This window comes from Lactuca virosa, chromosome 7 (assembly GCF_052849685.1).
Source record: "Lactuca virosa cultivar CGN04683 chromosome 7, Lactuca_virosa_CGN04683_v6, whole genome shotgun sequence".
In the NCBI taxonomy this organism is placed as follows: domain Eukaryota; kingdom Viridiplantae; phylum Streptophyta; class Magnoliopsida; order Asterales; family Asteraceae; genus Lactuca; species Lactuca virosa.
In genome coordinates, this window is record NC_136432.1 from 32017666 (window position 1) to 32045096 (window position 27431).

Sequence of the window (27431 nt, forward strand, 5' to 3'; positions counted from 1 at the left end):
AAACTAATTGGAATAATATGGTGAATTGATATTAGGTTTTGAAATAGATCCATCTACAAAGCCAGGCTTGTTCTTTGTAGATAAGGAGATGAACATCAAACGCTTCCATGAATTGAATCCAACTCTAGTAAAAACAGATGGTACAAGAACTGAATTAGGTGTATCAGAAATGGAAATAAAATATGGACTTGAAGCATTGAGACTAAGTGATCCATTGGTCTGATTGGATGAATAGGCCATTGGAGAGGAAATTGACGAAGATCAAAGAGAGAAATACATAAAGATTAGGATCGAATTTGATACCATGTAAACATGATTGAGTTATGAAACGTTGAGAGAGAATTCCATTGATTGAAAAGTAAAAAACTGTATACCATGTAAACATTACAATTAATGATTAAATATAACTTCTACTTCTAACTACAAACTATTAAAATACCTAAAATACCCTTATGCTAACATTCATTTAACAAACAATGGAACTAACTTTACAATAAATGACTAAAATACCCTTATGCTAACATTCGTTTGGGTGACTATAACACGCTTGCAAAACCCTACTTCCTGATTAAACCTCCAGTTCAATCGCCCAAATTTTCTGTTTGGAACATAATGGCTTCCAACATCATCTTTCGACGGTTCAATTCGTTTCGTCATTTTCAAGCTCGTCCTTTCTCATCAGTTTTAAACCCTGATTCCACCACTCCTCTCTCCAGCAAAGAGAAATCACGCGCCGCTCTTTCTCTCCTCAAAACGGAGAAGAACCCGGAACGCATCATCGATATCTGCCGAGCAGCTTCACTCACACCGGAATCACATCTAGATCGCATAGCATTTTCAATCGCAATTTCGAAGCTCGCGGATTTGAATTACTTGGATGGTATACGTGATTTCATCGAAGAGTTGCTTAAAACCCGACCGGATTTGAACAACGAGAAGTTCATCTCTCACGCGATTGTCTATTACGGTCAAGCTGGGTTGTTAGATAATGCATTCCAACTGTTTGATAAAATGTCCCAGCTGGGTGTTGCTCAAAATGCAAAATCTTTAAATGCGCTGCTGTTTTCTTGTATGTTTGCCAAGAAATACAATGAGGTGAAACGTGTTTATCTCGAGTTTCCATTGAAATACGGGGTGACGCCTAATCTTGATACATACAACACTGTGATCAAGTCCTTTTGTGAATCAGGATCATCAAGCTCATGTTATTCAGTGATTTCTGAGATGGTTAGGAAGAACTGCAAACCAAATGCAACCACATTTGGTACTTTGATTGCTGGATTTTACAGGGAGGAGAAGCTTGAAGAGGTTGGAAAGGTGTTGGAGTTGATGAGGAAACATGAAGTTCCAATAGGGATCTCAACATATAACACCAGAATTCAAAGCTTGTGTAAGCTCAAGAAAACAAATGAAGCGAAAGAGTTGCTTGATGGGCTTATGTTGAGTGGAATGAAACCAAATTCTGTCACTTATTGTCATTTGATTCATGGATATTGCAAGGAGGGGAAGTTGGATGAAGGCAAGAACTTGTTTCACAAGATGATTAACAGTGGCTTTAAACCTGATAGTGATTGTTATTTTACACTGGTTAATTATTCGTGCAAAAATGGTGATTTTGAAGAAGCATTGAAGGTTTGCAAACAGAGTATGGAGAAAGATTGGGTGCCGAATTTTTCGACTATGAAGATGCTTGTTGAAGGGCTTGCAAAGAGTTCAAAAGTTAATGAGGCAAAGGAGCTTGTTGAGAAGATGAAGGAGAAGTTTCCAAAGAATGCCTACATGTGGATTGAAGTAGAAGAGACTTTAGCCAAATCAGAGGATATATAAAGATGATATAATGACAATTTATTTGCATTTTTACATCTTTGCAAGAAAAGTAAATGTACTTCATGTTTTTCTTTATAGCATTGTTGTTTAACTTTTTCCTATTATAACATTGTACTTTCTAAATGCTAGAGAAGTATTTACTTTCTATTTTTTCCACATCGTTAGTCTCAAATATCCATGTTAAAAGTTGCTGTAAATAGCATTCTAATATATGAGACATGAACAAAATCTCTGTTGAATTTCATAATATTACTTTTTAATCACACAACTAATTTAAGTTAAGGAAAACTAAAAAAGACTATTAATAATTGACGTACTAAAATCATCAACACGACAAACAAGAGAACTTAAAAAGACTTCTCATAATTAGTCAAAGAAGATTTAGCATTTTGAGCAACACCATTTCAATCAAACAATTGGAGGGCATTAGTATCACCCAACAACTCATGCAGCTTGATTCATTTGTGATTTTTGGGATAAAAAAGATATGGATCAACTGTTTAAAGGGATTGAACCCGACGTGAATCGAACACGCAACCTTCTGATCTGGAGTCAGACGCGCTACCATTGCGCCACGGATCCTGTTGAAATATACGTCGTTTTCAATGTAGTTACCACATATTAGTAATTAACATTTATAAAATAGTAATATGTTTGTTGATATAAAACAAGATTGGTAGATTGTAAGTTGGTAAATACACTTTAATAAGCATTAAATTAGGATTTCTTTATAGATATTTTTGATAGGTTTATATGTAAACTATGTGACTGTTTCAAGCCATGATACATGCAATTTGACTTAGAATTAGACTGAGTCGGCTCAGACCATTTTGGCTGACTCGCTCAGCTATTTGTTATTTGTGTTTGATAAACACTTTATTCAGAAATCTATAGCTGATTGAGAAAGAAGTTGGAAATCAGCTGACTGAGAAGAGGAGAAAAGTTTCCATCGGTGCCCTTTCTTCTCCCCTTTCAGCGATTCCTCTTCTCCAGCAAGCAACATCGACCTATTTCTTCCTCTTCCAATCGCCGGTCGAAGCTCCTTCCTCGTCTATCAGGTATGCTTCTGCTGTTCTTTTCTTCTCCAGCCGATCAAAGCTCCTTGCCCTAAATGCTCACTGTGTTCGATTTCACCTTATGATTGTCCTTTTGCTTACTCCTTTGTAGCTGATTGACTCTGATTTCAATTACATGTACAAAACTGATAAAAATGAATTTACTGTTGAAGGTAGCAGAGCAATTGCTTACTCCTTGCCCTAAATCCATCTATTTACTGTTGAAGGTAGCTGATTGACTCCGATTACACCTTATATATTTTTTAATTCCGATAATACCCTCGGGTAAATAGATGGATTGGCAAGGACAGAAGGTAGCAGAGCAATTGATGCAGATATTGCTGGTGGTATTTGCAGTTACAACATTTATAACAGGTTATGTTGTGGGTTCATTTCAACTGATGTTGATAGTGTATGCTGGGGGGGTGATTTTGACAACTTTGATTACAATTCCTAATTGGCCCTTTTTTAACAAACATCCTCTCAAGTGGTTGGATCCAAGCGAAGCTGAAAAGCATCCAAAACCACAGGTGGCTGTGACTTCGGTTTCAAAGAAGAAACCCAACAAGAAATAGGCTATGGCTATTATATCATAATTGGGTCATATTGAAATGAGAATTGTGTTTTTTCGGAATTTATTATGTTTTTAATGTTTATCTTGATAAATGATATAAGGCAAGAAGATTGAAGAAAAATATTTTAAATGAGTAGAGCATTTGAATTTGATTATAGTTCATTTTTATAATTTTTCAACAACTTCATCCATTGTTGTATAGAGTAGAAGGGTAAAATGGTCATTTTTCATCAGTCAGAACATTAAGTCAGATGTACAATCAAACAGCATGGTTTCTTACTTATTTAGGATTTCTTACCGAGACAGACATTTCCCAGTCAGCTCTTTCTCAGTCAGGAACTATCAAACGGGACCTAAAATGGCTTTGATGGAAAAAAGTTAAACATGGTTTATCCGATGTAAGTAAAATATAATAGTTTTATGAAGTTTATCTTTTTTATAAACATTATTTTTTTATATATCCATGTCACACTTGAAAAATATTTAATTTTTTGGTAAAGTTATTTTCTCAGGGTCAAGTGTTCAACATGACTTTGATTTTAGTTTAGATTTTAGACAGCAGATATGATGAGGAAAACTTCAACTACGATATCTTCATTTTTTTAGACTGGAAAATGCAAACTAATCGAGATAACTTAGAGATCATCAAACAATAAATATTATCAATTGAAGTGTAAAGTCTTTTTTATGCAAACTTAAGCTTAGCTCCGGAATGCTAAATCTTTCTTGAAATAAATGAAAAAGGATGAATAGTTTAAAGGTATTGAACCCGACGTGAATCGAACACGCAACCTTCTGATCTGGAGTCAGACGCGCTACCATTGCGCCACGGATCCTGTTGTAACATACGTTGCTTTCAGTGTACTTATCACCTATAAGTAATTAAAAAATTATAAAATAGTAGTAAAATATTTTCTTGTATAAATCTGCCAACCAAGAAACATGATTAATTTTCACACAAAAGCATACAAATATTATTACCAAAGAAGACCTTAAGTTAACCAGGTCGATTTTATGAATAGAAAGACTTTTCTTACAAACAAGAAACACCATTAATGAAGATGAGAGGTTAAATAGCTGCAAAATCAAGTGACTTCTTTCCTTCATGAGCATTCCCAAAGAAGTTGTTCATGTATTCTTGGAATACGAGTTCCCTATATCGAGCAACCCCATCACGAGCCACCAACTCTGGCAAAGGACCTATCTTTGCCACGGGAAGTGGGACGTTGAATATTGGGACCGACACTCTCGATGCACTGCTTGTGGTTCGTACCCTGTGTTCCGCACTTTTGTACCTCCCATTGCTTACGATCTATAATTAACATCAAAACACCAAACAATCAAAATTTAATTACAAGAGCACCATTGCAATTAAACGTGTGCGAAATTTTAATTAGTTACGGCATGAAAACTTAACCTGTAAAATATCGCCAATATTAATCACAAGAGCACCATCGATAGGTGGAATCTCAATCCACTCTTCGTTTCCTGATGATGAGTTTTCACCTTTTTTCACGTATAATCCACCGATTCCATCTTGTAGAAGCACCGTTAGGGTGCCCATATCCGAGTGTCGCCCAACACCAACGGTCAGCTCTGGATTCGGGCAGGTCGGGTAGAAGTTCATGTTCACCATCCTTAAACCCATAAGCGATTCAAGTCTTGAATCGTCTAAATTCACTCCAAGGTTTCCGATTAGTTCTTGTAATAGCCTTTTCACCATCTCCTTTGATGTCTTTATGTACTCCAGTGTCACTTCTCTACAAAGCATATATATACAAAATAAACTTATTATCATGCATATGCTGCATGCTAATTAATTTTTCCATTCCAAAGTTAAAAATTCTTACTTGCATTCATTAGGCCAGAACTCAAGAGCATCGGAATCATTGGTGTAAACCATGTTAATATAATCTTTCCATTCCAAAGCTTTCTCTACCTCAGGAACAAAGCTTGTTCCATACTTGACTATCGGACTAGGGCTCACCTCTTTGAGATACACCGCCTTCTTTTCAGGTGGTTGGCTGAAAAACTGGTGGGCTGAAACTTTGAGTGAGTCAAGAAGCTTCAATGGTACACCATGGTTCACCACCTGAAAGAACCCTAGGGTTTCAGCAGCATGGGCAATGGCCTTGACCACTTGATCATGGTTAGCTCCATCGAGCTCTGATAGATCAATGGCCATGTTTTCCAGCAATGCGGTGGCTGCTTCTTGCTTGTTGATTCGCTGGTGGGATGGTTGGATGTAGCGGCTGGGGACCTCTGTGAGGCCGGAGTCCACCAGACCTTTGACACCGTTGCCATCTTTTACCACGAAGTTGAAGAGTGAGTTCTCATCGTTGAAGCTTGGAGCCATTGGAGAACGGTAAATCTACTTGTGTCTTTGTGCTTGACTGATTAAACATCTCGATCATTAATGCCTATAAATAGTCTTGTATGTCATGGTTTACTTAATTTTTTTTTGTCTATTTTATTAGTCATGTTGCGATTCTATTGCTATATGTGTTTAAAGGCATGGTCCAGGCCCCATAAGTAGGCAATGATAATACTCTTTCACCAAACGAGGATTGATAATATACTATGTAAATTGGCAGTTCAGTTGATTCATTTAAGAATTAACTCATTAGTAGTTATCAAGAATTAGTAAAAGCAATTGGCTTAGCAATAGTAGTCTTTCGGTTTCATACTTTGGCCACCAGATTTTTATATATTGGCGGATTTGATCCTTATATTTTTTGGGTTTCAGACTTTGACCATAAGAGTTTCGTATATTGATAGCTTTTGTCCATATACTTTTGTATATTGGCAGGTTTGGTCCCTAGAGTTTTGGCATTCAGACTTCTACCACAAGACTTTTGTATATTTTCGTGTTTGGTCCATAGACTTTCGTATGTTACGAAAATGCTTTCTCTAAGATTGTATATCGAAACTTTACTTTTATTTTAAATTAACAATTTTTTGCTAAAAATAAGGTCATATTGTGCCATACTTTCATATTTCTTGTTACCTTTTGTACTTCATTTTCAATCAATAGGAATATACTAGCCATTTTTCTACATAACTTTTTAATCATGTCCTTCAATTTAAACATTATAATGTTTGATTACTCAAGAAATATTTGAAGTGTTATGTTGGCTAGTTTTCCAATTCCTACCTTTAAATTGACTTACATGTTTTTCTCCTTCAATACTCAGCTCTGTTATTACTTATTTGGGTTATTTGTGTGATACTAGGTTGTAATATTCCTTGCATAGGCTTTTTATGATATTGGAACTATGCATATTTTCACAACACATTAGGGACTTTCCATAATTAGCATGGTGTGACATTGAGCCGAGCGCAGTGTTTTAGTTCTAGTAATGAGCTAGATCGATCATATATATATATATATATATATATATATATATATATATATATATATATATCGTGATATGTACAAGGTATGATCTCTTGTATGCTTTAAGCGCGACAAGTCCTTATCAGGATAATTATGGTGAAAATCAATGGATTGCTTTCAAGAACATTCTCAAGTATCTATAGATGAAAAATGGTATGTCCTTGATTTATAAAAGAACTTAGTGTAAAGAGTTAATTGATGTTGTGTCCAAACTGATAGAGACATCAAGATTCGTGTTCTTACTATATGGTGGAGCAGTGACTTAGAAGAGTGCCAAGAAAGACACCATAGTGGACTTGACAACAAAAATTGATTATATTGCATTGACTGCAAGGAGGCTATATGGCTAAGGAGTTTCACCATAAATCTTAGTGTTGTAACAAGAATTGATGGTCATATTGAGATCTTTTATGACTATAAGGGTGAAGTCATCTTGAATCACACAAGAAGACAAGGCATATACTTAGTAAGTCTTATTATATTTGAAATCTTGTCAAAAGAGAAGACATCATAGTCAGTAGAGTTATATTGGAAGAGAATCTTGTCGTTACATTCACTAAGCCACTGTCACAGACAAAGCATGGTTTTCATAATAGGTCGAAAGGCATTAGATTTGCAAATGAATTGGTTTGATTGTATTTAGTTTAGTTTGTTTTGATTTGGGCACTTATACACTTTAATATTTATCTAATTTGGAGATTATTAAGTGGAGATCTTAATATAGTTGGAGAGCAACCATTTCATTAGTTTACTACTATGTTCCATTTTCATGTTTAACCAACTTCCAGAATATTAACTGGTTTAAACCCTCCACACTCGGTCGTACTTTCGAAAGCAAGTAGTGATTTAAGATTGTCATTGAGTATTAGTAGATTGTCCATAGAGATGGACATAGCATGTAGATGCGACCAATAATCATGTGTACTTTGTAACGACCCAATTTTCCAAAAGAAAATTTTCATTTTTAAATAGCCAAAACACTTTTTCATAAACCATAAAATCTCAATACAATTGTTTTCAATTTCATATCCTTAACAATATTATTTGAAGTCATCAGAGTGTCCCATAAAAATGCATGAGAGAGTGCACACTGCGCCATCAAGCCTTGCCCTTGCCCTTGGGCCCGGATGTACCTGCAACAAATCCACAAATTGTAAGCTAATACTTAGTGAGTCCCCCAGAGCATACCCCGCACATAATCCACATAACACATATCACATTAGCCATAAAGCTACATATATCACATAAGCCATGCATACAAACATATAAGGATGTCGTGGACTCCTCCTAAGGTCTTACTCCAGGATGTCATGCGCTCCCCCACATGGTCTTACACCTAAGTGCCATGGGCTCCCCCATGGTCTTTAGCTGGAAAGCCATGGGCTCCCCCACATGGTCTTACATTCAAGTGTCATGGGCTCCTCCCATGGTCTTTACTTGAAAAACCATGGGCTCCCCCACATGATCTTACATTCAAGTGCCATGGGCTCCCCCCATGGTCTTCCATGCAAGTATCACATATATAGCTAGCATAACACCAAGCATAACTAACTATCATACCACATATCTCTACAACAACAAGATGGTGAGTTCATAAGCATGTTTTTGTAATGAAAATCTTGTCATTGAATCTGTAAAATGTTTGTATGCTTCCCAAGAAAATCCAATATTTTCTAACATATATGTTTATTATTGTGTTCTGTAGTAGTGTATAATGTATTAGTTTGTACGTCTGGTTACCACCAGCTGTATTGTATAACGTTGTTTTGAATGAAAACCCTTTGTATGAAAACCCCGACTATCACCAGTAATGTATAAGATGTTCTGTTTGAAAAACCCTGGTTACCACCAGTAATGTACAAGATGTTCTGTTTGAAAACCTGGTTAGCACCAGTATGTATAGTAGTTTCATTACTTCAAATAAAACTATGAGTTGAAATCCCTGGAATCCTCCATTTGTATTATGACTTAGTTTTATTAATAAAATAAAATTAAAGAAGAATGAAATCCCGTAAACAATAAGGTTAGTTTATACTATTTTGAGTCGTATAACCATGGTTGATATGACCTAGCGACCTTTACGACGTTCTTCAAGTGTCGGATAAATGACATTTGTCACCCTAGGCATGCCTGTCTAACTGTAGCTAGGAGTTCAGGTGTGGGATTGTCACTCCCGAATAGATCTATTCACAAATCTCACGCTCTCCCTCCAGGAGACTCTGGTTATACTATGATAGGATTTAACTTGTACCCCGAAAGGTACAATTGAAGTGTTGTCTCACAATCCTGTATTAACTAGTTTACGTGTAGTTCTGTATTGATCTACTGTATTTAAACCCGTGTGTATACTTTATAGGGTAATAATTATACTTAAATAATTATTAAATGCTATACTCTTGTAGTAATGTATATCATAAACTAAATTTGTCATAGTTTATATGTTTTGCTATGTAAAACTCTGAATTCGTAAAACTGTGTATTGAAAACCCAAACTATACCTATTATAGTTTGCATGTATGTTGTGTACTTAGTTTATGTATTGATCGGAAAACTATACAATTTTGATTGTAGATTGAAAAAGTCCCTTATGCTCAACACGTTACAAAAGGGATAAAATATCTAAATATTTTATAAACATGTGGAAACTGTAAGATTGTATCGATTGCATCAGTTTTAAATGTGTTGAAATCCTTTTGTATAAATGCACAAAATCATTTGTGTTTGGCTTGTACTCTCCCCCTGAAAACATTTAAAATCATAAAAGCATAGGGGTATGAACTCACTGTTAGTCGTGTGAATAGTCGGACAGCGAAAACTGGGAGTGAAGACCCTCGAGTTGATGTACGTGGCACTCAACGGGATCCTAATACAATTAATACATATATGTATTTTATTAGCAAAACCATTATTTATAGTGTTGGAAAAACACTTGCTTTTAGTTTAGGAATGTTACCGGGACTCGATTGAATAGGAAAAGCGAGTTTGCAGCCAAGATTTACGGTGTGAAGGAGTTTGCGGTCGTGAAGGGTTTCCGGCCGTGAACTGTTCTCGACCGTGAACAGCCCCTTGAAGGGTTTACGGCCGTGAACGGTGTTCTTGAAGGTTTTATGAATCTTGAAAGGTGTACGGCCGTAAACGGTTTGCGGCCTTTGAAGATTTGAAGGGTGTACGGTCGTAAACTCAAGAACAGCGATGTTGGATTCGATGAAAAACGAGCTTTAGATGCTCCAAAACAACCTCCAGAGGTGATTCTTGATGATTTTTGGAAGAAAAGAGGGTGTTTTGGTGTTTACGGTTGAGAGGTAGAGAGAGAGAGAATGAGAGAGTTTTCGGCTAGGAAAGTTCAAATGAAGGTGGGAGTCCCGTATATATAGGCTGGGGGTATGGTCGGTGGTGGGGGCCACCTGGCACTAGCCGTAAACGGGTTTACAGCCGTAAATGGGTTTACGGCCGTGAACACCACTCAGGCTGAAAACTGTCGATTTTTCAAAGGAAACTCGGGGTTTTTCGCGTGATTTTGGTTCCGACTCTTATATAAAATTCAATTATATAACCTAAATGATGATCCAAATCATAAGAATTTAACGGAACTTGATAAAATTTAAAATTTTATTAACGGAATCGGGCTAACATTAACGGAAAAAGATTCGGGTTGTCACAATAGGCCCCTCGATGATTTGAAGTTGACATCAAATGTACGGTCGTACTTAAGCTAAGTTGACAATGGATCAATAGTGTAGTTTGTTGTTGGTCATCACAAATCTCTATCGGGAAACATAATATTGAATGTTTGATTAGCATACTTCTATATCTTATGTTTATATGGATATCATAGAAAAAAGGAAGATTGTGTCACTTACTAAGAATTGTTCATACTTATAGGTTAAGAGTACATTTATAGTCTTGGACGAAGTACATCTTGCTAGGCTAAAAAAGGTAAGACTATACACTAGGAGTATTCTATTGGAACTATGCACATGGTCATAACAAGTTAGTGGCTTTCCATAATTAGTAGTGTCTTTTTAGGTTACATGCAAGACTTGAATTAAGCATAAAATGACAAAAAGAATTTTAGAAGGACTAGTTTATTAACTTATCATCTTACAGTGAATTAATTAGAAACTAAATAAGAACATGTTCTAAGTGCAATTATCTCTTAATTCAAGTTAGAGATAAAGATAACACTGGAGATAAGTATAAGGGTACAAATACCCCAACCCTAGTTGATCCAAGGTATGACCGGCTCCTTTTTGTCTTCCCTCTAATTTTATTCTCTAAGTTTCTAAGGGCTCTCACAACCTTCCCTCTCCAAGGCAGGCTTTGGTTTTGAGCATCAAAAAGAAGAAGAGTTTGTCTTGTTGTTTGGTCATTTCTCTTAGGTGCAACTACAAGAGAGAGATTCTGGTTTGGGTTTTAATCATCCAAGAAAAGCTAGAAGAAATCAATCCAAGTAAATTGAAAGGTATCTTTCGACCCATAATTACTTCTTAGTTTTGTTGCTAAAAGTTCCTATAACCGGATCATTGATGTGTTAAGATGATCAAATTTTGTTATTTCTTCCGTTGTGATCTTTGTTATCAATCATCAGAGCCTAAGACATGCAATACCCAAATGTTACGTGACTAACCTAGGCTATTCCCATGATACCAAAAAAATGCCTAAAATCGGTCTACATTATGACTATTCCACAATATACTTTTGATGACATGATGGAGTGAGAAATAATTGCAATGAGCCTTCATGTGATCTAGATAGATAGTAGAGCTCTCGAGACATTCTTTTTTCCTAGGCCTTCACCATGAGAATCACGAAAAAACACTTGTATGGAATATTGGTTGCTTAATGATACTAAATAATATAAGGAAACTTTTTCTTTGCAAGTGATTATGGTTCGGTCTGCAACAAAATGCCCTAGTTAGTAATGTATTGTTTTTTAGACTTTTATTTTGGGGGGTGGAGGTTAAGAGTGTGCCTCATCCAATGAGTCATTATTAGGTCATGACCTATATGTTAAGCTATGAACAGAAAAATTGTTCATCTACAAATAATTAGCAACAGTAATTTACCAAAGGAACTATGACAGAAGCCACCTGATTTCAAGGTATTAGGGATGGATTTATGAATTGGCAACGGATCAGTTACAGACTGGCGAGAGATATTGATGAAATTTCGATGAAAATTTCCTAATACGTAACAAAATTACAGACCCACTTAACGACACGGGCCTTGTACGGTTGAACATTCCACACCTTCACTGGGTCGGCCCTAAAATAAGCATAAGGCTAAAATGAAGAGTACAATTAGCCCAAGTTAAGGTCAAGCCAAGAGCTACCAGGCCGAGGCCGAGCCCAAGGCAACCAAACCCATTCCTCATTCAATATTGTTAAACGTCGATATGGTTTGAAATATATTCGGCTTTTAGGATTGCTATTCAAAGAATAATGTAATTTTTACCCAACTCGTAGGATGATATGTGATGATAATCACCTAAATCATGCATACCCTAATTGTGCATCCTCTTCAATGGCGGCCCCCTGTGTGTGCGAGTCATGCGGTCGTACTGGGCCTTCGACTTTTAGGAGCCTCCAATTTAAGAATAAATTTATAGTTATAGTGTTGAGATTTTTATAAAATATACTATTTTTTATGCATTATCATAAAAGAAAATCAAACATGTTAGTTATTTACATAATGTAATATTTGATTGCAATCTTTAAGTCATGAAAAAACAAAGAAAATCAAAAAATCAAAATCTTATCATAGATTTTAAATTTTATCTAAGAAAAGTATGTATATCAAATACAAATCTATTTCTAATATAAATTCTAGCATACCTTTTCCTTTTTATAAACCCACCAAAAATTAATTAAAGAACAAATCAAACCTTAATAAACATGTCATTGCATCCCCGGTATTGCTCGTCTCTATGGCGTGAAACTTCTTATCATTTTCTTTTGTAACTATTTCAATTTATAACTATTGTTAGGATTATTCTTCTTTTATTAAAAAAGAACGGCATATAAGAAAAACAAAACTAATATATATGATAATTAATGTAGTTAGTTAAGCAACAATCAGTATTCCGAATTCTCCTCTCGGTCTCTACCCCCCTCTAATTCTTCCTCACTTTCTCTCCTCCCTCATTTTTGAAAAAAAAGTTCCTAACTCAATTACCAAACACCTCCCGAAAACTCAAATCCATAATTTAGATTCCAATTCAATCGATCCAGATTCATCTTTATGTATATATTCATACATGTATGATTCAAAAGCATGCAGCATTTTGGTTCTCGAAGAACGGATATACGTCTTTGTTATATCTAGTCCCGGACCCTTAAACGGGGTTGGTTGTATTGCGTGAAAAGGAGATAAAGAACCTGATGTAAATTGCAATCGTGTCTATATATGTGTATATAAATTATAAAATTGAAACAAAATTGATTGACAATATGACGCAAGAGGTGGTAGATGACATGAATACCGGTTAGTATTATTATTTTTTTCTTCATTACAATATATAATTTTAATTAGTAAGTTTTTTTGGTGTTATGTTTATAAGCAACAAATGTATATTGTTATATATTTTGTATAGAAAATGCCGGTAGCAAGCAAAGGATGGTAGCCGAGGAGGTGCTTAAACACGAGAATCCGGAGATCGTGGCTGAGGTCTATAATTTTCGGGACCTCGCTCACGCAACTGAAAACTTCAATCCCGATCTACTTGTGGGCAAAGGTGGATTTGGGAGGGTCTACAAGGGTCATCTGGAAGGCAAAGACCAAGTATATATACATCTTTCGTTGTTATTTTTCGTTCTCTTTTAGTCAAATTATGAGTTATCTGTTACTAAAAATTGCCAACGCGTGAAACATTAACCATCCTCGTTTATTTTATAAGTATTTTGTGCCATGTTTAAACCATTAGTTTGCATGTTTTCTTTATCATCAAAAAGAAAATTGATTCTTGAACCCCTTTCATGCTCATGTCATGTCGAGGTACAGAAGAAAAAACTGCAAAATCCGATTCAATTTATCGTAATCGATTGTAGTGGTCGAATTTTGTAAAGCGTTTGGTTTTGTAAAATTGATTATCTCTTCATAATTAATCCAAAATTGTTATATACATCATGTCGTGTCCATATGGTGAATGTGGGCTCGTCCATGTCCCCTCTTTGTATAGTATATTAGTATTCTATATTTATATCAACCAAAAGGTCTTGAGTTTAAATTCTGAATGTGTATATCATGTGGTAGTTTACTTGATGCCATGGTTTGTGGTTTAACAATATTCCCAATTCATGTGCTGCAGGATGTGGCTGTGAAACAACTGGACATGATTGGAGTACAAGGGAATAGTGAATTTTTAGCGGAGGTTCTAACATTGAGTCGTGTTCGCCACCCGAACCTAGTCAATCTCATTGGATATTGCGCAAACGGGCATCAAAGGTTGTTGGTCTATGAATACATGACCAACGGTTCACTTGAAGAACACATTTTCGGTAATTCTAATATCAGATTGGATACATATAAATTTACAAAACGGTAATCGTTTTAAGTAATTTTATATTACAAGGAGGTTAGACCTGAAAAGGGCGAGGTCTACTCTTTTTGTTATTGTAATTTTTAACTTTAGTTTTATTCCTTTTTTTTTCTGAAGATTTGGATGACGACAAAACGCCCTTTGATTGGCATACGAGGATGATGTTGGCTAAAGGAGTAGCAAAAGGACTCGAGTACTTGCACAACGAAGCTGACCCTCCGATCATTTATAGAGATCTAAAATCTTCAAATATATTACTTGATGATGATATGAATCCTAAACTCTCAGACTTTGGGCTAGCTAAGTTTGGCCCAAAAGAAGGAGAGGATCATATCTCCACGAGAGTAATGGGAACTTACGGGCATTCGTCCCCTGAGTATGCAATGACAGGAGAATTAACGACTAAATCAGATGTTTATAGCTTTGGGGTTGTGTTTCTAGAGTTAATCTCGGGTAGAAAAGTCATTGATCACCGAAGACCATCCGAAGAGAAAAACCTAATTACATGGGTAAGTTTTCAAGAAAAATCATGATACCCCATGAAAAAATAACACATATACATGTATATATATGTGACACTAAGGTGTTTCACTTAATAGAGACATGACTTAGTCTCATAACTTAGGTATGAATGGTTTTTTTTTGACCGGCAAATACCTCATTTATTTTTCCTTCCATTTCCCCAAATATGTCATCTTTTCTCATAACTGGATAGCATATATTGTATGTGTTAATCTTTTGCTTTCAAAGACTAGAATATGACTTGTGTGTGTTATCTCCTTCGTAGGCACAACCATTGTTTAAGGACCAGAGTAAGCACCCGATGGTGGCTGACCCATTGCTAAACGGGGATTACCCGATAAAGTGTTTGCATCAAGCCATAGCGATTGCAGCAATGTGTCTACAAGAAGAACCAAACACAAGGCCATACATGAGTGATGTTGTTGTGGCTCTTGACTACCTAGCCATGGTTCAAGATGATCACAAACCAAGTGGCGATTAAAATGTTGTTTGAAATCATTGTACACCTTTTACTTTCATAAAATATGTCACTATAACATTGTTTAGCTCAAAAAAAATGAATTTACTTTCGTGTTTCCTTTTATGCAAATCAAACATATAAAACAAGATGCCATATATACTTTACATGGTGAATATTTATAGATATAATTGTACGGAAAACTGACTGTCAATATCTGATGTACCATGTTTTGTTTAATACGGTGGTTAAACATCGAATTGGCTAACATCATCTTTAAGATTTCGATAACTGAAACTAGGGATCTTACTCAATCTATGGTGGTTGTGGTGGCGGCTGTCTGCGACATCTACCATGGTGCACATTCTAGGCAAAAACCTACCACTACCGTCGCCCTTCCTCTTAGCCCTCCGCCATGTCAAGAATCCGAAACTAGGCCAAAATTTAGAACCACCACCGTCACCACCGTGTTTTTTGTTGGTGTTTGAAGTGGTTCTTATCGAACACTTTCCATGATCACCACCACGACTGTCAGCTTCAAGTCTTTTGAAATACTCTATCTCCTTCATCACAAGGTTTCCTACTGTACCACGTGCTCCTATCTCAATTGGAACCGGATCACCACCAGCCATCTTTTCCGGCAAGATGGTGGCGGTGAAGGTGGTGGTCATGGTGTTTATCTAATGTGGGGAAAGATTTCTTTCGGTGGAATGCACTTGTTTTGCTTTGTGTATGAGATGCAATATATTCCATTTCTCGCAAAGTGGTCCATTTGGACATGCCTTTGATAAAGTGAATAATGAGATGGGTTTTGCCTTTTGGCATAATTTAGGCTTTTTGCATAGGGATATTATGATAATGACACTCATGCCTATGCAAGTTTCATTATTCCTTTCACTTTTAATTGCGGTAATTATACATAAACAATGGATTTTTAATACAAAACAGTGTTCATAAATTAATGCCTATAAAATGCAAAGATTGTCGTGTACAAAAGAGTTTCCATTTTACAACTTCAAAAAGCCAGAAAACAGCAAAAGAACATCCATATTGGAGGCTTAATTTCAAAACATCTGCAATGCCAAGTATTTTATGTTTCCAAGCCACGTGGATGAATTCATTAAAAAATTTCAAGACACGTGAATGAGTTCTTTAAAAACTTGAAAGGCTTGCAAGTCAGATTATTATGTTTTTTTAACATCCGGAATATTTATAATAAAAAGCTAGCGATACATCAGATAAAAAGAATAGTTATATCGGAATGATATTCATTAGATTTTATTTTCAATCAATTCATTTGATAGTAAGCTTATTGTTTTTATATACAGACCACTCAAATAAATAATCAACATACCCTTAGTTTTCTTTTTTTTTTTAATCTTTTTGTTCCCAAACACAATATCATTGCGGTATTTTTTATTTTTTTTTGTTCCCAAGCTCAAAATCCTTCTTCCTCTTCATCTTCCAAACTCAAGAACAAATGAACAAAGTTTTTAACTAATGGATAATAGCAATGTTCCTACCCGACAAAGCTTTTAATAATATTTAACTAATTTATATCGATAAATCAAACTTAATAAAAATATAATAATATAAATTTGACATACTTTAAAATGTAGACATACAAACTAATAGAATGACAAAATAATCGGTTACTTGGCAACTTTAAGACATTCTGAAAAGTTAGTATCCAAAAAATAGTGATAACTCTAATGTATAGACAATTGCAAAAGTTGATACGACACAGTTAAAAGACTAATGAGTAATGGCATTTCAAAAAATGGTAAGCCGCACCATCTGAATATACCACATTAACCCGCCTCAAGGCCTACGTGGAGGTCAATTGTGGAAAACTAATAATATTATTTAAGATGTGTTAGGGTTTGAACAATGGACCATATATATGGAATTTACACTCTTTAGCTACTAGGCTTCTATCCTGATGGCAATGTTTTTTCATTGGTGTAATGGTCTAACAATCATATATACACAAGAAAGCAATGAAAGATCGTGTTGAACCAATACCCTTTACTTAATTGTATAAAATGTTTATATTTAGTAGGAAAATTGACTCTGTAGCACAATCAGGTTTGGTGTGTGTCCTAGATTTGTCACTAATGTTTTTTTTTGTGTAATTATTCATTTAAGTATCAAAAAAACGGGAAAAGGATATTGTCAGTGACACATGTGTCATGGCAGGCCACATGGCACATTGGTCAACATAACTTACCCGCATGGCTTCCACACAGAGCTTTTTATGTTACACAATAACATGTGAAGTAATAAGGCTAAAGGGAGTGGACTCGTTAAATGGATTCACTATGGCTCTGGAACACCGCCCCCTAGCACTTGCTAGGGGACTCGCTAAGCTCCACTCGTTACAAAGTTGGCGAGATGGTAGAGAATTGCAAAGTGGATCTGATTGGTGGAAATGACTTTGAGCAGATTGCATTTAATTCTTTTGATTGTATTTACTTTGTTGGGGCAATTGATATTTGAATTTAATTCACCAACAGGGAAAGCAACTTTTATTTGTTTAATGTAAAAAATAAATTATATTTTTAAAAAAGAATTCACATACTAATATATATATTTTAACCGAATTTATTTAACTTTCAACCACACCCTCATCTATAATTCAAATATTATAAATAAAGTAATTAAATTAAATTATAAAAAGAAAATACAAAAAATATATTTTATATAATATTAAATAAAATATGTTTTTTATTAAAATATAGTAATTAAATTAAATTAGAAAAAAAAAATAAGTGCTAGGAGTGTTACCACTCCTTACCAAATGTTAAGTGTAGGTGTTAAAATGAGAAAAAATGATGTGGCATTTAAAATGTTATGTGACAAGATGCTAAGAGTGTCACCACTCCCCTTAGCCTAATAAATTCTTTCTTCCCTCTCATCACATCTTCGGCCTTCACACACGTCTGCACTTGACCTTGACCTTGACCGATCAAGCCCCAATTTAATTGGTCAAATTCAACTTTAATGATTTATTGCATGGGAAAAAAAATTAGTGACCAATTTAAGATAAAAACCGAATTTGATTGTGTTGTAGTGTTAATTTCCCTATTTAGTGAATAAAATGTAAGATTTTTTAATGTTGTTTGTTGGATTGAGTGCAGAAATTATCTAAGTATCGTTTATGGTATATAAAATACTGTAAGAATAACAAAAAAATTTAGTTACTATAAGACTTAAAACAATAAATTATTTGAGGTTATCAAAGTCAAATGAGATATTTAAAAGGGTAATTGCGGTTTACCTAAAGAGGTAATAATTGATGCTTCTATTGAATTAAATCATATCATGAAACCACTTGATTGTCCTTTCGGCATCACAATGAATGCGTTAGTTTCTTACTTTCTTCTTTTCAACTCTTTTTTCTTACCTTCCCCATGTTTATATCATTACTTATTTGCAAATTAAGTTGCATATTTGCCTGTCGGCTTGGTCAAACAGATAGGGTAGGTTTGATACGGGTCGGGTGGAACGGATTAATCCATCTCCCTTATCCATTTTATGGAAAGAATATATACAAGTAATCGATATCTTAAAAATGATTACAAAAAGATAAATTTTATGCCACATATTTCATTGATTCCTCTTATTTCATGATCTATACACTCTATAACATGCCAAAAATGTCACATATTCTTCCAAAAGTCAACATTTATAAAATAACACTATCCCTTCATTATAAGGGCGATGATGATGAAAACGTTACATAATAAACATCACCCTTCTTTATCTATAGTATTACGTATACCTCCTCTATTATTTCATTTTCTTTTTATATATAATTTGTATAACAAACAATATTAAGGTACACGAGGGACATGACACGAATACCTCATGGTTCGATGAGACGCAAGAGCTTGTTGCAACGCAACATTAACTCGAGCTCCCCCATTAAATATCGAATCATATACCCGACACACGAATTTTGATAACTCCTCCTCATCATCATCCCAAACTAACATACCTTTATCTGTATCTGTACCTGTACCACCTTTATCTGTCTCACTGTCTTCCCAATCACTGGATGGGCTTACGGGTTCCGTGCCTTCGTCGTCTCCTTCGTCTACCCCGATTTCAAATTTACCGTTTTCTAAATCGTTGAATTCGGTGGTGGAGCCGTGAAATGTTGTTAGTTGCATTTCTTGGGGTTCGGATGATGGACATATCACGGCTTTTGCACCGGAGTCGAGGAAGGATTTTATTAAGGCGGGTGATGGTCCGTATAAACACGTGCATATTATTATCCTGTCCCTCCATGCACCAACCTGTCAAATTTCAATTTCCGGATTTTATCTCATAAGATAATATATCTATATATGTATATATGTGTGGATATATAAAAACATAAACATACCATCCAACGAACATCTTCGGGAGTTAAGTGCATAGAAGGGACTGTTCTTCGGAACATGTAAGCCCCAATTTCTTGATCATCTTCCATAACCTTTCATCAATCATTAAGATACATACATATATATAAGTGATATGTTTTTCAAAGTAGGATAAATGAAAGGAGTAAGCATATACTTGGGTTTGGCGTCCTATGTAACGATGGACAACGCCACCAATCTGGAAGTAAGGGCGACATGCAACAAGATCAGAAATGGTAGAGATGTTGGAGATTACTGATGTGTATTTTCTACGTCTTCCTTTTAACATTGATAGCAAGTTGTATTTAACGTTCTGTAGAAACTTCTCCGCAAGTTCTCCTGGCTCAGCCACCACAAACACATCGTTTTGCCAACTATAATAAATAATAATTGCAAGTTCTCAGAATGACATAATTAGTGTTCGATACAGATATTAAAAAGAGGGAGAATTGAAGGAAGAGAAATGCGGACCTTAATATGGAGCCAGTGGTATCATTTTGGAGAGCCAGGTGAACAACACCGACCTGAGGAGAATTCTGTAATTTCTCATGCAAGATTCTAACAGGCACAGAAAGCTGTCTGGGGACAGTGGGTGATTCCGGAGGGGAAGCAGTCCTTCCGGAATGGAATCCATCAAGGCTTAAATGTGGTACGGATTCAATTCTGCCAACTCTATGAATTCCACCAAGATCCGGACTGTAAAGAAGTGGGCTTGATGGGAAGCTTCCGGTGAATAATGGTGATGTGAATGGTGTAGGGAAAGATGTTCCTGGATCTGGCTTAAGTGGTCCAGATCCAGATGCAGCAGCAGCATTCAGAAGAGTTAATCTTATACTATGACCTGAACAAAATGTCTGAAGTGATCGAGCATGGTTGAAGACTCTTCCGGAATCTGGATTATGAGAAGCTTCTACTAGTAGTACGTTTCGTCTCCACCCTAAAGATGGACCACTCTCACCTGTGGAAACGGATGTTAACACTAAAGCTAAATGAAAAAAAATAGCATACCTACTTTTGTTTCTTTGTTTATTATAGCATCTTACTTTTGTTTCTTGCTATTACAGCCTTCTACTTACAATTTTTTTTCTTATAAAGACATTGTACATTGAGAAATTTACCCGATTATAGAATTCTACTTTGAAAATTTTGTCCAATTATAGCAGTAAAAATTGCTATATCTTTGGATGACATTATTAAAATTTGGTTGTTCAAAATAGAATACATACAAAAAGCAAATTGCTATTTCATGCAATCAATTATTTTTATTGTTAGAACATTGTGATTTGATTCAGTTGAAGGATATACGAAACTATAGCAGTGAAAGTTCTGTATTTGGATGACATTTGCTATAACTGAGTAGAATTTACAAAGTACAATGAAAATAGGAGGATATGATAAACAAACAAATAAAAGCAAGTTCCCATTTCATGCCATTAACCCCTTTTTTGTATTAGAACAACATATTTTGCAAAATTATAGCAGTGAAAGGTTGCTATAATAGATTTTTCAAGTATAATGTTATAATAGGAAGAAATGAAGATAAAATGATATAATAAACAAACATATAGAAGTACATTGCTATTTCTAGCGATCAACACTTTTTCTATTAGAACAATATTACCCAATTATATTAGCAGTGAAAGTTGTTTTGTATTTTGATGACATTGTTGTTGTAATTGGAAGGATTTTTCAAAGTACAATATTATAATAAAGAGAAATGAAAGTAGGATGCTACAAATTACAATAATTATACCTGTATTTGGACCCCCTGACTTCAAAAAAGGCTGAGAGGTGAGATTATCCAGCAACTTTTCATCACTATGGTTCAGCAACAATCTCTCACACACTTTTTTAAAAGCCGTAGAATTGTTCTGGATATACTCCTCTGTAGCTGCCTCCAACTTAAGCCAGACTGTGGGGTCCGTTTCATCCAGCTCCATATCACAACGCTCATCAACTGTAAAAACAACAGAAAGTATGCTATGAATTTAAGTCAACAAATTTTGTTGACAGTAAGTCATGCATGATCTTGTAGCATTAATTTCACACAACAAAACAGATTTAACATAACATTATTTTCACCTGGATTGAAGCGAAAATAGTTGATTTCAGGAATCATTGGCAACAATGTGCTCAAAGCTTCCTCAACTCGCTCGACTGAGCATGCACTCTCAATCAACACTTGCCCAGTGTCCAAATACCTCCATCCACCTTTACGAGCCTACAATCAATATTCGGGGTATTTTGGTCATTTAACTTTATTCACATTCCAGTTATTTGACAGTTTAAAAAAACCCAAACAGATAACAATAAAGAATTTATTACCTTTGTTGGAACAGAACAACAACCAATTGATACAAGAGTGTCGATTTTTGCATCTGGCCATAGAAGTTGTGCTTCTCTCACTGCAAATATTGTAGGGTTATTTGCCACAATAGCACCATCTTGCCACCTAAATACACCTGGACAAGATAGATGATATATATATATAAATGAAAAATGTCAGCTTCTTTTACATTTTTATAAGTTACTCAACCAGATATTACGATTATAAGTTCAGGGTTTAGGGTTTAGGGTTTATACCATCAGAGTAATCATCAAGATAATATGGAGCAGCAGATGATGCTCTTATAGCTTGCCATAAATCATGTCTACAGCTTCCCATGTAAGCACTCCTTTTATACCCAACTTGAGCACCAGTAGTTGCAGTGGTTGAAAAATTGTCTGACATTGTCAAAGGAACTTCTTGTGTGCCAGCAGGGTACTAGATTTTAAATGGAAATAATATCAATGATTGTTTATTTTCCATTAGGAAGCAAATTTAATTAATAATTTGTGGAAAATAAAAACCTGATAATTACGGAATATAAACGGCTGAGCTGGTGCCACATTGACTAAAGTTGATACAACAAAAACTTTTGGAATCCTTTTTACTGATGAATCTATTAAAAGATCTCCATCTTCATCTGCACATATCTCTTTTAATAGCCTCTCAAATTGATCGGCACTGTGCTGGACAAAGTTGAAACTTGTAGTTTTAGATAATTAATCAATATACAAATTATATAACCTCCTCATATATACATCTGATCTAGAAAAGATATTAGAAAAGAAGAATCACATACTTTAGATCCATGTACAACAACTCTAAAACTTTGTGAAGAGCTCTTATAAAGCTGATCCAACTTCTCTCTCCAAGTGGCAGCTTCATTATCTTTAGGAACAGGTTCAGCAAAAACAAGCTTCCCTGCAAAATTATAAACCAAAAAATGACGAAACTACCCCCCAAAAAACAAGTTTGATTTTCTTTGACTTACCAAGATTTTTGTATATATCTTCACATTGCTCCAAAGACATAAGCTTTATCCCAATAGCAACCGCAAGCATGCCACCAGTTGATGTCCCACAGATAAGGTCAAACATTTCATGAATTTGTTTTCCAGTGCCTTTTTCAATTTCTTTAAGAATTTGAACAGTAGCAAGACCTTTCATCCCACCTCCATCCATTGCAAGTATACGCAATCCTTGCTTTGGGACTTGCTTTCCTTTAATAGCACGTCTCAGATTCTCATTCTCCCCTAAATACCAACATAGAATGATCCAAATTTAAATAAAGGGATAATAACAAAAATGACCAAAATGGTATTTATAGATTGTATTCATAGAAATTTAAAACTTTTTGGAATTTATAATCAACAAAACCAACCAAGAATAGCCAGGACACGAGCTGCAGCTTTGCTCACACGTCTCTCAGATGAAAGTGTAAGGCGTAAAAGAAGATCTCTTAGACTTTCAGAAGCAACAAGATTACGTCGGTTTTCCAAACAGAATGCCAAGTTTCCAACAGCTATCAATGCTAACCTTTGTACCTAATGAATAATGATAACACCTTAATTCAGACAACCATTCAGAAAAGTATAAAAAATATACTAGAAATTGTCAAGCTACCGGACTTAATGGATACAACACATAATACAGACAGAAATATGTGAGTGTTCCTTTTTGACTGAATGCATTAAGATTGTCTTAATGGGTTAAGTGAAAATTTGGAGCTTTATGGCTTAAGATGCATTTCTTTACAAACTTTCCCTTCTACCCAACCCTTCCATCAAATTGATTGATTTTGTGTTTTGGGTACTGCTCAAGGTTGTTAATAGCGATCGCTACACTCGCTATAGCGAATAGCGTAGCGTAGCTGTGATGGGTCGCTACGATGCCTGTAGCGAGGCAATAGCGTGTGTAGCGATGTCCGGCAAAAAAAAAAAAAAATTTTGTTTAAATCGGTAAGAAACGTAGCAATTAGGCTCGGAATAGGTTTAGGCGGGCAATCGTACAGTCAATTTCATGTCTTCCCCTCTAATCGACTAAGATTGTACGATCGACACCAAAATCGATTTTGGCGGGTTATTTCTCACTTCTGCGATAGTAGCGACAATAGCACACCTCACCAAAATCGATTTGTGGTACTGAAACATAGTTTTAGACTTTAGAGTCTAAAAATAACCATTCTTTTGTGGTATTAGAACTTAATTTTAGACTTTAGAGTCTAAAACTAACCAATCTTTTGTGGTAAACATCTTTTGGAACTTAATGTTAGCTTAATAGAACTTGTACTTGTTAGTTCTATGTTATTTTTGATTGCTGCATAGGTGCAAGTAAATATAGTGTTAAATTTTATAAGAAATCACAAAACATGAAATAGCTGTCGCTATTTCATCGCTATCGCTACGTAGCGTATAGGTGGGTTGTCGCTATTTCCTCGCTATCGCTATCGATAACCTTGGTACTGCTCATCTTGATTAATCTGTAAATTGATTAGGGTTTTCTAATTTGGTTTCAATTTTTCAATTGATTAGGGTTTTGAATTAGGTTTAGGTGTTTGATTGATTAGGTTTATATATTATGTCCAGATTGTTAATGGTGAAGCATTGAAATCATGAACACTTGCATTTGTATCCTTTATAAGCAAAGGGTAAAATGGCAGGTGGTTGGTTAATCACTTTACCCAGACAGACATCATTAGCTATTCAGTCACTTTATGCTACAGTTTATCCATACAGGACTTAATGGTGAAAATAAATATGCCCTAATAGCAAGCTTACCTCTGGATCTTTATGGGCACATAATAACTTTAATGATTTCATGACATCTTTGCTAAGCATTTTTTGGGCCACTGTATCAGAAACAAAACCCAATTTTGCCACAACTTGCAAAATGGATTTTAGTTCTTGAGGTCCAACGGATGTAAGTACTCTTTTGATTGGTTGCATGATGTCACATTTCATCAATTGAAGTGCCACAGATACATCTGATGCAAGAGAAGTGAGTGCAGAGCAAGCCTCCACAACCTGCAACAGCATAAAACTACTTGAAACAAGAATCCAAAGAATATGAGATATAAACAAAAAAGAAGCCATATAAACTGCTAGTTTACCACATGATGATCTTCACTACTAATCATGCTTATAAGCTGTCTCACTGCATTTTCATCTTTACCAATAACTACACGGTTTCCTTCATCATGCATCATCTTGGCCAGAGCAGATGCTAGCAAAGGATGGTGACACGAGGAGAAACGGAAGATAAGAGAGAAAAATGCACTCAATTTGTGTCTTGATGCAACAAAGTAAGAACTATTTTCCGTCTGCAATCAAAAAGTAAGTTACTTTTCAACTAAAAGTTGTTTAAGCAATAAAAAGAATTGTCATCATTTGGTACCTCTATCTGAACATTCAGTGATCTAAGAGAGTCATCTGCCACAATACGAATGTTTGCAAGAGACAGGTGGCGAAGTTGATGCAAAGGCAAAATGTCGGGAAGAAATTCAAGTGGATTACCAAATAGCCTAAGAATACGTAGTTCAGCCATTGCCCTGCATAAAAGATCACAGTAAATCTCAAGTAGAATTAGGTTTAGCCTTCAGTATAATACAAGTTACAATGTGAGTGAATGACCTGAAATCAAGAAGAGGGCGGATTAGCTTATTATGTTCAAGTGATAATTCCACAAGTCCAACACACTGCCTCAATTCAGCTGTGTAGTGTTCAAACAGAAAATGAAGCATGAGTTACATGATGTAGATTTGTTCTATACCCATAAAACTTGCCTATTGTTAGTTTGTTACCTGGTACTGAAACCAACATATTGTAGTCAACTGTGAGCACTTTCAGGTTTTTCAAAGCACCAAGCTCAGGTGGCAAAACTGTGAGCTTATTGTTATCAAGGAATAGCTTCTCGAGAAGGGGAAGTTTAGTCACCTCTACTGGAAGAGTCTGTTAATAGGTTCAATATTTGAAAATTTATCAGAAAATTGCAAACAATTTGCTTACAATGATGTGAAGTACGCTCAAGTTATAGAAAAATCTAATTACAAAGAACTTACTAACAACCCACAGTTGTAGAGGCTGACAACAATGACATTTCTCCAATGATCAGCACAACACTCCACCCTCGGCCCTTCAGCATGACCAGGACCCGACTCTGCAGCAAAATCCGATTTCAACAGTTTACTAAGCACGCCCATCCCATCGTTTTGCTGACCTGAACCGCCGACCCGTGACATAGCCACCGCCCGAAGTGGTTCCCTCTGTTTCACAACCTTCAGATCCACACTCACCACATTTCTAACCTCATTCGCTCCGCCAGATTCATCGACCTCTTCACCGGGTTTAACCTGACCTGGATCATCACACTCCAACAACCGGATCACAACCGTGTCTTGCGGCAACGGCAACGCCACCATAACCTGAGACTGAAGTCTCAAAGTAACCTGATCTTCGTCATCGCCGGCGTTCCAATCGAGATCGATCCGAAACCCTACTTCCGGATTATTGGAATTATTATTATTATCTTGCGATGTCGACGATGATCCCGATGATGTTTGTGGTGGCGGCGAAGACGAACGAGTCTGATCATCTAATGCATCCTCCGAACCATAATACAAAGACAAATGAAACACGTCGGATGGCCTCTTCCATCCTAATCCCCACGACATTATGAACTAGGGTTCTTCGACTTCATCTAGAAACGACACATATCGATCAACTTTTCATTTATTCCAGAAATTTCCAGTTTTTGAGAATATCAATTGAAAATTTTAGGGTTTAAGCAAGGTATTGCAACAATGTATGATTTTGATTATCGCAAATTTGGGGAAATTTTTTTAGGGATCAAAGGATCAGATGAAAGAACGATTGCAGACACAATAATGAATGCGTATATGCAGTAATTGGTACGTACGTGCATATAATACGCATTCATGGATCTGAAATTTTCTTCATATTTGGAAGCAATGAGGTTTTTATTTTGTTTTGCGGTTGTTTGGACGAAGAAGACAGACAATACGACGACGTCTAGGGTTGTCTACCGACTTCGGCTTCTAATTTCTGTGAGACTTTTTTTATTTTTGGAAAGAAAAATCTAAAGACTTCATTAGACTTTAAAATTTAAATAATACAAAAAGCATGTAAATAAAGGGAAACTGAAAAATATTTTAAAATTTTTAATTTTTACACTATTATTTCATTTTTATTATATTTTCTATTAAATTAAAATAATAGACAAAATTATATAAATCTTAACAAAACTCACAAATTCAATTTTTGCTAAAAAAAAAAATTAGAGTCATCATTCATAGAGTTTTTAAAACTTTTATGG

The 27431-nt window shown here is 35.4% G+C and overlaps 5 protein-coding genes, 2 non-coding genes and 1 pseudogene across 9 annotated transcripts; 3 read left to right on the top strand and 5 right to left on the bottom strand.

The window, feature by feature from the left end:
- Nucleotides 1–561: 561 nt before the first annotated feature.
- Nucleotides 562–1983, top strand: LOC145124892 (small ribosomal subunit protein mS79 (rPPR3b)-like). Its single transcript, XM_079060373.1, has one exon. The coding sequence runs from the start codon at nt 613–615 to the stop codon at nt 1825–1827; it is 1215 nt and encodes a 404-aa protein (XP_078916499.1). The 5' UTR covers nt 562–612; the 3' UTR covers nt 1828–1983.
- A 354-nt stretch (nt 1984–2337) lies between these two features.
- On the bottom strand, nt 2338–2409 carry TRNAW-CCA (transfer RNA tryptophan (anticodon CCA)). Its single transcript has one exon. It is a non-coding gene; the product is annotated as a tRNA-Trp (tRNA).
- Nucleotides 2410–2625: 216 nt separating this feature from the next.
- LOC145124895 (signal peptidase complex subunit 1 pseudogene) lies at nt 2626–3586 on the top strand (annotated as a pseudogene). 2 transcript variants are annotated; one of them, XR_013715732.1, is made up of 2 exons: nt 2626–2885; nt 3176–3586. The product of XR_013715732.1 is annotated as a signal peptidase complex subunit 1 pseudogene, transcript variant X2 (transcript). The 2 variants fall into 2 exon arrangements; XR_013715731.1 differs by having other exon boundaries at nt 2631–2885; nt 3056–3586.
- A 634-nt stretch (nt 3587–4220) lies between these two features.
- On the bottom strand, nt 4221–4292 carry TRNAW-CCA (transfer RNA tryptophan (anticodon CCA)). The gene has a single exon. It is a non-coding gene; the product is annotated as a tRNA-Trp (tRNA).
- Nucleotides 4293–4406: 114 nt separating this feature from the next.
- On the bottom strand, nt 4407–5842 carry LOC145124893 (2-oxoglutarate (2OG) and Fe(II)-dependent oxygenase superfamily protein). The gene is made up of 3 exons (XM_079060374.1): nt 5307–5842; nt 4874–5216; nt 4407–4768 (listed from the first exon to the last, which is right to left on the bottom strand). Exons 1-3 carry the CDS (start codon nt 5810–5812, stop codon nt 4526–4528), a joined length of 1092 nt encoding a protein of 363 aa, XP_078916500.1. The 5' UTR covers nt 5813–5842; the 3' UTR covers nt 4407–4525.
- A 7161-nt stretch (nt 5843–13003) lies between these two features.
- LOC145124894 (putative serine/threonine-protein kinase PBL23) lies at nt 13004–16074 on the top strand. The gene is made up of 5 exons (XM_079060375.1): nt 13004–13336; nt 13446–13633; nt 14160–14349; nt 14508–14899; nt 15178–16074. The coding sequence occupies exons 1-5, from the start codon at nt 13303–13305 to the stop codon at nt 15391–15393; spliced, it is 1020 nt and encodes a 339-aa protein (XP_078916501.1). The 5' UTR covers nt 13004–13302; the 3' UTR covers nt 15394–16074.
- LOC145126519 (uncharacterized) lies at nt 15618–16040 on the bottom strand. Its single transcript, XM_079061876.1, has one exon. It carries the CDS (start codon nt 16038–16040, stop codon nt 15618–15620), a length of 423 nt encoding a protein of 140 aa, XP_078918002.1.
- A 2859-nt stretch (nt 16075–18933) lies between the features above and the next one.
- Nucleotides 18934–27161, bottom strand: LOC145123935 (phospholipase A I-like protein). The gene is made up of 18 exons (XM_079059118.1): nt 26158–27161; nt 25900–26047; nt 25730–25808; nt 25494–25647; nt 25210–25419; nt 24878–25123; nt 23482–23644; nt 23093–23353; nt 22901–23022; nt 22626–22787; nt 22359–22539; nt 22101–22237; nt 21858–21996; nt 21529–21732; nt 20247–20733; nt 19933–20149; nt 19760–19849; nt 18934–19670 (listed from the first exon to the last, which is right to left on the bottom strand). The coding sequence occupies exons 1-18, from the start codon at nt 26767–26769 to the stop codon at nt 19206–19208; spliced, it is 4077 nt and encodes a 1358-aa protein (XP_078915244.1). The 5' UTR covers nt 26770–27161; the 3' UTR covers nt 18934–19205.
- Between the last annotated feature and the right edge of the window lie 270 nt (nt 27162–27431).